The 11,326-nt window shown below is 41.2% G+C and overlaps 1 protein-coding gene across 1 annotated transcript; it reads left to right on the top strand.

Moving 5' to 3' along the window:
* The first annotated feature begins 1,704 nt into the window (after positions 1-1,704).
* On the top strand, positions 1,705-10,147 carry LOC142175463 (putative membrane-associated kinase regulator 6). The gene is made up of 3 exons (XM_075242272.1): positions 1,705-2,345; positions 8,901-8,968; positions 9,998-10,147. The coding sequence occupies exons 1-2, from the start codon at positions 1,739-1,741 to the stop codon at positions 8,948-8,950; spliced, it is 657 nt and encodes a 218-aa protein (XP_075098373.1). The 5' UTR covers positions 1,705-1,738; the 3' UTR covers positions 8,951-8,968; positions 9,998-10,147.
* The last annotated feature ends 1,179 nt before the right edge of the window (positions 10,148-11,326 follow it).

The raw sequence follows: 11,326 nt of genomic DNA, 5'->3' as shown, positions 1-11,326 counted from the left end.
AACCAAACTTTGCACACAAGTTCCGATCAACTAAATAATCTATCCAAATTCTCAGAACACCGACCGTAACCTGATAACATCAAAGCCAACTCTCAGTCAACCCTATGAACTCTCCAAACCTTCAAATTGCCAACTTACGACAAATAAGCTAAACCATCTAGGAACCTCTAGATCCAAGTTCGAATATACTCCCAAGTTTAAAATCACCATACGAACCTATTAGAATCATCAAATCACCATTCCAAGGACATATACTCCAAAGTCAAACCTTGGCCAACTTTTATAAATTAAGCTTCTAACAGTGAAACTAAGTTTTTCAATTCATTCTGAAACCTTCTAGAAACCAAAAAAACTCCCCCCTCCCCCCCCCCCCCATGTCACAAAATAAAAAAAAGAGATGCGGGAAGCATCAAATAGGAAAATGGGGCTCAAATAAATAAAATTGCTAGTCACGTTATTATGTTCTCCCCTTTAAAATAAACGTTTGTCCTCGAACGGGTTTAGAATTATACCCGGGATGCCAAAAAGATGAGGATATCTACTGTGCATATCATGCTAGTCTCCCAGATCGCTTCCTCGACCGGTTGACCTTTCTATTGAACCCTCACTGATGCAATATCTTTGGACCTCAACTTCCAAACATGCCTCTCTAAAATGGCTACCGAATCTTCTTCATAATCTAGATTCTTATTAAAATACACCGAGCTGAAATCCAACACCTGTGCCTAATTCTCATGATATTTCTGAAGCATGGAAACATGAAACACCTGATGAACCCCCGACAAGTTGGGTGGAAAAGCAAGTCTGTAGGGACGTGGAGCGCATTCATTTTGATTTTTTTAAACCTTTTTTAGTTTTCATTCACTCTTTAAAGCGTGAAAATGTTCATTACTGGATTAATATTAGAATGTGGTATAAAGTATAAACTACTCCAATAGTATCATGAAGTATGACTTTGTTGCTTGGATATAGCTTGTACTAGTTGTTGTTTATAAAAACATCCCAAAAATTGGAATCAAGGAGTGTTTGTGCAAACTGATAGTGCCAATAATAGAAATCAAAGCAAATCATAAGATCTGTCCACAATGTGCATTTTAAGGCTTGTGATTTAAGTATGAAAGCTTATTGCTGAATTCTCATGAGCATACTGGCTTTAATTAATTAGTTTGGCAATGATTCTGGACTAAGCATGAACATGTCTACTAACAGACATTTTAATTCCTTAGCTATTATTGGCGATTTCTATAAAGTCATGAAGAGAAACCAACTTCTCCGTGAAGTTTAGTAGTTCTACAAATTATATACAGTATATAATATACTAAAATACAATTCTAATTTAGCTAAGCTTTGGATGTAATGTAAAGTTCATGAGTGCATGTGGGGTTTGCTTTTCTATTTCTACTCCATTTTATTATCATTTACTAATTGAAATTTGTTTTAGTAGACCTCCACATATATTATTGTTAGCAAAATGATAGTGAGTCCTTTAATAAAATTACTACTATAATTTAAATTATATACATTGATGGTGTAAATTCTTATATTAATCTCACTTTTTATAGTATACATAAAAGTTACACATACATACATACATTCATACATATACATACATATGTATGTTCCATTATGCTTGTTGAACACCCTCTTTTTATATACCTTTTAAAACTATACAGAACCTTTCTTTGTTTTCTCTTTTCTCCTCTTCTCTGTTTAGAGTTGGAAGCCATCTTTTGAAAGCATGGAGAATTCGTTGATGAGAATCTCCACGGAATATGCATCCGATGATTTTGGCGAAGCTGCCTACATTGAAATGGATCCTACACTTTCTCCTTCAAAGAGTTTCTCTAACGTTAATCCACACGATTTGATGAATTTTAATTTTCCAACATCAGCTGAGTCTCCATTAACACTTGTTCAGGCTGATGAACTCATATCTAAAGGCTCCCTTATGCCTCTTCTCATCAATCCAATGAAAATGGAGAGTACTAATTACTATCCTTCGAGCTCCGTGCCAAAATATCCACAATCTTTAAAAACCAAACAAGAACTGCACTCCTCTAGTAGAGTTCTCTGTATATCATTTAGGAGATGTGGAGGATCGTTGTCCAGTCGGAATGTTATGCAGAAGTTGTTCGATTTTCTGAAGCCTTTGTGCCAAAAAATAAGATGTGATTTTGGGTGCAAAAGTGGAATTAGTACAAGTACAATAGAGGGAGTGAATATTTATTGTTCACAGGGGACATCTCCACGGACAAGCTTAACTTGTTCTGTTGATGATTGGCGCAGGTCTTGTGATTCTGAGAGCTCCATTTATGAGGCTGTTCTTCATTGCAAAAGAACTATTGGTATGTCACTACTTATTTTCTCTTAACTGGACTTGTATAGGAATTTCACGACTAATATGGTATTTAGAGTAGTTAAACTGATACTATATATTTTCTCTTCACTGCTTTCTGAAGTCATATTTCATGATAGTTTTTGTACATGACAAAAAACTGCAGCGGATTTTTATGCATATAGCGGATTATCCTAAATGGCGGCTTATAAGACCGTCATAATCGCTTCCGCCAAAAGGTATAATACATCAATTTTCCTTTAACCGATGTAAATATGCAGAGAAAGTCACCGTAATATGCATTGTTTAAAATGGCTATTTACTTTGCTTATTATGGCGGTTGTAACCGTCGTAATTGTTACAAATTTTACAGTTGTTTACATAGCAGTTTAAACCACTCTAATTGTAATCTGTTTAATGTTAATTTTTTAATTCCACATTTAGATCCGTTTTACTGCACCATTATGCAATCAAGCGCCCATCATAATTATTTTAACACAAAATATAGAAAAATAAATAAACAAAATAGTCATCATATTAAAACATAAGTGTAACGACCCGGCCGGTCGTTTCGAGAGTTATAACCCCCTTTTCCCATTTCTGCTTTCTTTTGCGCTTTTCAGTTATATTATGATATATCGGGTTAGTTGGTTCGGGTCCGGAGTAGTTTCGGAATGGATTGAGAAACTTAGTCTCTAAAGTAGAAGTTTAAGTTGGAAAAGTCAAGCGGACGTTGACTTATATGTAAATGACCTCGGATTTGAATTTTGATGGTTCCGTTAGCTCCGTTAGGTAATTTTGGACTTAGGAACGCATCCGGAATATGATTTGGAGGTTCGTAGTGGAATTTGGCTTGAATTGGCGAAGGTTAGAATTTTGGCGAATTTTGTCGGCAGTGAAAATTTTGATATCGGGGTCGGATTGGATTTACGGAAGTTGGAGTAGGTTCGTGGTGTCATTTTAGACCTGTGTGCAAAATTTGAGGTCATTCGGACGTGGTTTGGTTGATTTCGGCATCGGTTGTCGAATTTGGAAGTTTAGAAGTTCTTAGGCTTGAATTTGTGCATAATCCGTGTTTTTGATGTTGTTCGACGTGATTTGAAGGCTCGACTAAGTTCGTATGGTGTTTTAGAATTGGTTGGTATGTTTGGTTGAGGACCCGGGGGCCTCGGGCGTGTTTCGGATGCTCAACGGGTCATTTTTGGACATAGGGAATTGGCAGATTTTCTGGTGTTATTGCAGACATTTTTCTTCATCGTGTTCGCGAGAGAGATCTCGTGATCGCGTAGGTCATCTGACAGGTCAGCTAAAATTGCTCTTTGCGTTCGCGAAGATGAAGACGCGATCGCGTAAGGTTATCAGGCAGTGCACCGCGAACGCGTGGGCTAGGCCGCGTTTGCGAAGAAGAAGTGAGGCAGCAGTGGAGTTTGAGTGTTACTCTTCGCGGTCGCGTGAGGACAATTGCGATCGCGTAGGTGTGAGCAGCTAGTACATCGCGTTCGCGTGAGGTGTTACGCGTTCGCGTAGAGTAAATTTTTGAGGGAGCGAAGTTGTTCTTCGCGATCGCAAGGCCTTTTCCGCAATCGCGATTAAGGAAATCTGGACAGTTGTGTTAAATTTCAAAATTGAGGGTTTGAGCCCATTTTTCATATTTTGAGCTACAGACCACGGATTTAGGCGATTTTTGAAGGGATTTTGAGGGAGTTTATTGGGGTAAGTATTTCTCACTTTATTTTGGTAAAATTTCCATGATTATATCTTGATTTTTATCATGTGAATTGTGATTTGGGATGAAAAATTGGAAAAAAGTGGAAGTGTTCTTGAGATAGAATTTTGAGGTTTTGAAGGGGATTTTGTTGTCGGATTTTGGTAAATTTGGTGTGACTAGATTCGTGAGTGAATGGGTTTTTGAATTTTGTGACTTTTATCGGATTTCTAGACGTGGGCCCGAGGGCCGGCTTTGGGCCGATTTCGGATTTTGGCTATAATTTGGTATTTTTCCTGTGGAATCGATCCCTTTAGCCTATTTTGATCGTATTGTATTGCTTGTGGCTAGATTCTGGTCGCTCGGAGGCCAATTCGAGAGGCAAGGGCATTGCGGAGTAGAGATTTGCTCGGATTGAGGTAAGTAACGATTGTAAATTTTGTCCTGAGTGTATGAAAGCCCGGAATTTTGTATCATTTTATTATTTGGAGGTGGCGCACATGCTAGGTGACGGGCGTGTGGGCGTGCACCGTTGGGTATTGTGACTGCCACCTGATAGAGATATTGATTTTGGTATTGATTTGGTGCCGGGCATTCAGCCCATTTCTATTCCACCGTGTCGTATGGAACTGGCGGAGTTGAAGGAGTTGAAGGAACAACTTTAGGAACTCCTTAATAAGGGGTTTATTCAGCCTAGTTTGTCACCTTGGGGTGCACCAGTTCTATTTGTGAAGAAGAAGGATGGTTCCGTGAGAACATGCATTGATTACAGGCAGTTGAGCAAGGTCACAGTCAAGAACAAGTATCCTTTGCCTCGTGTTGATGATTTATTTGACCAGCTTCAGGGAGCGAGGGTGTTCTCCAACATTGATTTGAGGTCCGGGTATCACCAGTTGAAGATTCGGGATTCGGATATTCTTAAGACAGTTTTCAGGATCCGATATGGCCATTATAAGTTCTTGGTGATATCTTTTGGGCTGACCAATGCCCCAGTAGCGTTCATGCATTCGATGAACAGTGTATTCCAACCCTATTTGGATTCATTCATTATTGTATTCATTGATGACATCCTGGTGTACTCTCTTAGCTAGGAGGAGCATGCTCAGCATCTGAGGATTGTATTACAGAGATTGAGGGAGGAGAAACTTTACGCAAAGTTCTCCAAGTATGAGTTTTGGCTCGGTTCAGTAGCATTCCTGGAGCACGTGGTGTCCAGTGAGGGTATTCAGGTGGATCTGAAGAAGGTAGAGGCGGTGCAGAGTTGGCTTAGACCATCCTCAGCCACGGAGATTAGGAGCTTCCTTGGTTTGGCGGGCTATTACCGTCGCTTTGTGGAGGGATTTTCATCTATTGCATCGCCATTGACCAGATTGACCCAAAAGGGTGCTCCAGTCAGGTGGTCGGATGAGTGTAAGGAGAGCTTTCAGAAGCTCAAGACTGCTTTGACCACAACTCCAGTGTTAGTTCTGCCATCAACTTCAGGTTCTTACACCGTGTATTGTGATGCCTCGAGGGTAGGTATTGGTTGTGTTCTGATGTAGGAGGGTAGGGTGATTGCCTATGTTTCGCCCCAATTGAAGACCCATGAGAAGAACTATCCTATCCATGATCTTGAGTTAGCATCCATTGTTCACGCCTTGAAGATTTGGCGTCATTATTTCTATAGGGTTCATTGTGAGATCTATACTGATCATCGGAGTCTGCAGCATCTGTTTAAGCAGAAGGATCTTAATTTGCGTCAGCGGAGATGGTTAGAGCTTCTCAAGGACTATGATATCACTATTTTGTACCATCCGGGGAAGGACAATGTGGTGGCCAATGCCTTGAGTCGCCGGGCGGTGAGTTTTGGGAGTTTAGCGTATCTCCCAGCAGCTGAGAGACCCTTGGCATTGGATGTTCAGGCCTTAGTGGACCAGCTTGTCAGATTGGATATTTCGGAGCCAAGTCGGGTGTTGGCTTGCGTGATCTCCAGGTCTTCTCTTTATGACCGTATCAGGGAGCGTCAGTATGATGACCCCCACTTGCTTGTTCTTCAGGACAGGGTTCAGAAAGGTGATGCTAGGGATGTGACTATTGGTGTTGATGGCGTGTTGAGGATGCAGGTCCGGATATGTGTGCCTAATGTAGATGGGCTTCGGGAGTTGATTCTTGAGGAGGCCCATAACTCGCGATATTCCATCCATCCGGGTGCCGCGAAGATGTACCAGGATTTGAGGCAACACTATTGGTGGAGGCGGATGAAGAAGGATATAGTTGGGTTTGTGGCTCGGTGTCTCAACTGTCAGCAGGTTAAGTATGAATATCAAAGGCCGGGTGGCTTGCTTCAGAGGTTAGAGATCCCAAAGTGGAAGTGGGAGCAAATCACCATGGACTTCATAGTTAGGCTCCCACAGACTTCGAGGAAGTTCGATGCTATTTGGATGATTGTGGATCGGCTAACCAAGTCCGTGCACTTCATTCCAGTTGGAACTACTTACACTTCAGAGCGATTGGATGAGATTTACATCCGAGAGATTGTTCGCCTGCATGGTGTCCCAGTTTCCATCATTTAAGATAGGGGCACTCAGTTTACATCACAGTTTTGGAGGGCCGTGCAGCGAGAGTTGGGTACTCAGGTTGAGTTGAGCACAGCTTTTCACCCTCAGACAGACGGGCAGTCCGAGCGCACTATTCAGATATTGAAGGACATGTTGCGCGCTTGTGTCATTGACTTTGGGGGGTTCATGGGACCAGTTCTTGCCGCTCGTGGAGTTTGCATATAACAACAGCTACCAGTCGAGTATTCAGATGGTTCCATACGAGACTTTATATGGGAGGAGGCGTATATCTCCAGTAGGATGGTTTGAGCCGGGTGAGGCTAGGCTATTGGGTACAGACTTGGTCCAGGATGCATTAGATAAGGTGAAATCGATTCAGGAGTGGCTTCGCATGGCGCAGTCTAGGCAGAAGAGCTACGTGGACAGGAAGGTCCATGATGTGTCTTTTATGGTTGGGGAGGTGGCTTACAAGCTTGCCTTGCCACCCAGCTTGTCGAGTGTGCATCCAGTGTTTCATGTTTCCATGCTCCGGAGGTATATTGGCGATTTGTCCCATGTTTTGGACTTCAGCACGATTCAGTTGGAGGATGATATGACTTATGATATGGAGCTGGTGGCCATTTTGGATAGGCAGGTTCAGAAGTTGAGGTCAAAGGACATAACTTCGGTGAAGGTGCAGTGGAGAGGTCAGCCTGTGGAGGAGGCCAACTGGGAGACCGAGCGGAAGAAGCAGAGCAGATATCCACACCTATTTGAGACTCCAGGTATATTTCTAGACCCATTCGAGGACGAACATTTGTTTAAGAAGGGGAGGATGTAACGACCCGGCTGGTCATTTTGAGAGTTATAGCCCTATTTTCCCCATTTCTACTTCCTTTTGCGCTTTTCAGTTATATTATGATATATCGGGTTAGTTGGTTCGGGTCCGGAGTGGTTTCGGAGTGGATTGAGACACTTAGTCTCTAAAGTAGAAGCTTAAGTTGGAAAAGTCAATCGGGCATTGACTTATGTGTAAGCAACCTTGGATTTGAATTTTGATGGTTCCGTTAGCTCCGTTAGGTAATTTTGGACTTAGGAGCGCGTCTGGAATGTGATTTGGAGGTCCGTAGTGGAATTTCACTTGAACTGGTGAAGGTTAGAATTTTGGCGAATTTTGTTTGCAGTGGAAATTTTGATATCTGGGTCAGATTGAATTTCCGAAAGTTGGAGTAAGTTCGTGGTATCATTTTAGACATGTGTGCAAAATTTGAGGTCATTCGGACGTGGTTTGTTTGGTTTCTGCATCGGTTGTCGAATTTGGAAGTTTAGAAGTTCTTAGGCTTGAATCCGTGCATAATCCATATTTTTGATGTTGTTCGACGTGATTTGAAGGCTCCACTAAGTTCGTATGGTGTTTTAAGATTGGTTGGTATGTTTGGTTGAGGTCCCGGGGGCTTCGGGCGTGTTTCGTATGCTCAACGGGTCATTTTTGGACTTAGGGAGTTGGCAGATTTTCTGGTGTATATGCAGACATTTTTCTTCATCGCGTTCGCGAGGGAGATCTCGCAATCGCATAGGTCATTTGAGAGGTCATCTAAAATTGCTCTTCGCGTTCGCGAAGATGAAGACGCGATCGCGTAAGGTTATCAGGCAGTGCACCGCGAACGCGTGGGCTAGGCCGCGTTCGCGAAGAAGAAGTAAGGCAGCAATGGAGTTTGAGTGTTACTCTTCGCGGTCGCGTGAGGACAATTGTGATTGCATATGTGTGAGCAGCTAGTGCATCGCATTCGCGTGAGGTGTTACGCATTCGCGTAGAGTAGATTTCTGAGGGAGCGAAGTCGTTCTTCGCGATCGCGAGGCCTTTTCCGCGATCGCGATTAAGGAAATCTGGGCAAAAGTGTTAAATTTCAAAATCAAGGGTTTGAACCCATTTTTCATATTTTGAGCTAGAGACCACAGATTTAGGCGATTGTTGAAAGGATTTTGAGGGAGTTGATTGGGGTAAGTGTTTCTCACTTGATTTTGGTTAAATTCCTTGATTATATCTTGATTTTTATCATCTAAATTATGATTTGGGGTGAAAAATTGGGGAAAAAGTGAAAGAGTTCTTGAGATAGAATTTTGAGGTTTTAAAGGGGGTTTTATTGTCGGATTTTGGTAAATTTGGTATGACTAGACTCGTGAGTGAATGGGCTTTCGGGTTTTATGACTTTTATCGGATTTTGAGGTGTGGGCCATAGGGCCGGGTTTGGGCCGATTTTGGAGTTTTGTTATAATTTGGTATTTTTCTTGTTGAATCGATCCCTTTAGCCTATTTTGATCGTATTGTATTGCTTGTGGCTAGATTCGGGTCGCTCGGAGGTCGATTCGAGAGGCAAGGGCATTGCGGAGTAGAGATTTGCACGGATTGAGGTAAGTAACGATTGTAAATCTGGTCATGAGGGTATGAAACCCCAGAATTTTGTATCATTTTACTATTTGGAGGTGGTGCACATGCTAGATGACGGGCATGTGGGCGTGCACCGTTGGGGATTGTGACTTGGTCCATCCCGTATCAACTGTATAGTTGAATATTTTGTTAAAACTATATGATTCTTATGTGTTTTAGAAAGAATTTCTGTAAGTCAGGTTGGATGCCATGTTTAGGCCTTATGCCAGTGTGTTTTGGACCCTTAGAGGTCTTTTCTTGCTATCCTCTCATTGTTTTTGATTAAAAATATATACTCAGTCATGTTTATACATATTTGTAGCATAATTCAGTCTCTATTACTCTATTTTGATGCATCATATAAATGTTGTTTGGGCTGAATTCTTTGTTTTGTGAGAGCCCGAGAGGCTGGAGAAGTTTATGACTGAGTGAGGCCGATGGCCTGATTTGTAAGGATATTTATGGGATTGGGCTACACGTCGCAGCATGTTTGATATAGGTCGAGGGCTTCATTGATTTATGCCATGATTGGCTTGATATAGCGCTTGGGCTGAAGGAGCCCCTCCGGAGTCTGTACACACCCCCTAGTGAGCACAGGTACCTACTGAGTGCGAGTGCCGAGTGCTGAGTGATTGGGAGGCATGAGTGATGGTGAGGTCTGCCTGAGGGGCTGTATACGAGTGATTGTGAGGTTTGCCCGAGGGGTTGTATATGAGTGATGTTGCCCGAGGTGATGATTATGATTTCATTATTATTTTTGCTCACCTTTGTATTGAGCCTTCATTTTGAAAACTGTTGAAAGATGTCTTTAAGTGATTTTACTGGAACTAGATTTAAAAAGAGTTGATTTGATTCAAATCCTGGTTTTTAAAGCATGATGTATTGTACTGAATTTTTTTTTGGTGATATGAACTTTACTTGCATTATTGCTCGTCACTACTTCTCAGTCTTTATTTACTGTTGTTACTTACTGAGTTGGCGTACTCACGTTACTCCCTGCACCTTGTGTGCAGATCCAGGTGTATCTGGATACGGTAGCGGCTGTTGACTATTTCGGTTGCAGATTTTCTCGGGCTTTTCTTTTCCGCACTTTTATTTTGATTTGAACTCCTTAACGAAGGTTTTTATGTTACATAGCCTTGAAATTATCTTTGAAATGAAAATATCGGTTTGTTTTGAAAATTAGTCGGCTTGCCTAGTTCCACAATAGGCGCCATCACGACAGGGTTAGTTTGGGATCGTGACAATAAGTGCCCAAAATCCCGTCAAATATTCAGGTTTAAGTTTCAGAGAGTTTTTCAACAATTACAATAAAAAGAAAAACGTAGATCATCCTAACAATGATTATTAATTGTCATTTGCTCCGTTTTCATTATTACTTTCATTAAGGGATCTTCTTGGCCCAGTTGGTGATGGAACATCACCTCCTAAATCGTATGCTTGCAAAAAGGAAAAAAAAACTAATTAGTAGTCTCAAACTTTTAAACTTATATAATTTGGCCATTGCAATCATGTGATGAAGAAGCCAACAAGCACACATTATGCAGGTACTGATCGAACTAACCAACTTGGAGTCAAAGATTAGTCTCTCTGCAACATATTGTCAAATTGAATGCGTAAACAAAGAAAAAGTAAATGCTTGTACCTGTGGAGGAGTCGGAAATAAGTGAGGAAACTCCTCAGAGATATTTCTATTATCATTTGAAATAAGCTTGTTTGCGCATTTATTTGTGATCTCATATTTGCCATCTTTTGATCCCACCGTGGAGGTGGAGTGCAAGCGCTAGATGAGCCAATATAAGAACAACCATCTCGACTTGATATTTGCTTGAATGCTACTGTTGGAACTACACCTATGTCTAACCCTCGAACACGGCCAGGGTGCTCGGGACCGAAGACTATACCAAGCGCATCATTCGATGAAATTTCTGCGAGAATTTCATAATTACAAGAGAAGAATGTTGTGATAACTTGCAAGTCCTCTGCAACTGTAAAAAGCCAAGACTCATTTGTTAAGTTAATAGTTAAATCTCCTTCATCAAATGCAAAGGCATGCAATTCCAACTGAAGTAGTTTATGAAAAAAATCAAGGCATCCACATAAAGAAGAACAGGTTGCTACATTAAATAAGACAATTGCAATTTAAAATTAAGTGCATATGAACAAACATTAACACCCTTTATCAGTCAAGCTATTTAAAACCAAAGAATAACTGCTTCTTTCACCAGTTATTCCAGCAATCAAAGGTAAGAGATTAAAATAGATTATTCGAAATAACAAAGCTACATATGCCTAACACAGAAAATATCCCATACCCAATTATAAAAAGTGAAGATTCAATA

The sequence above is a fragment of the Nicotiana tabacum genome, chromosome 21 (genome assembly GCF_000715075.1).
Source record: "Nicotiana tabacum cultivar K326 chromosome 21, ASM71507v2, whole genome shotgun sequence".
Classification (NCBI taxonomy): domain Eukaryota; kingdom Viridiplantae; phylum Streptophyta; class Magnoliopsida; order Solanales; family Solanaceae; genus Nicotiana; species Nicotiana tabacum.
Note: the sequence above shows the minus strand (reverse complement) of the source record. Positions and strands in the feature narration are given on the sequence as shown.

Coding starts and splice junctions, on each gene's coding strand:
- LOC142175463 (XM_075242272.1), top strand. CDS start 1,739: ATGGAGAATTCGTTGATGAGAATCTCCACGGAATATGCATCCGATGAT. Junction 2,346..8,900: donor TCATTGCAAAAGAACTATTG/GTATGTCACTAC, acceptor GCTTGTGGCTAG/ATTCGGGTCGCTCGGAGGTC.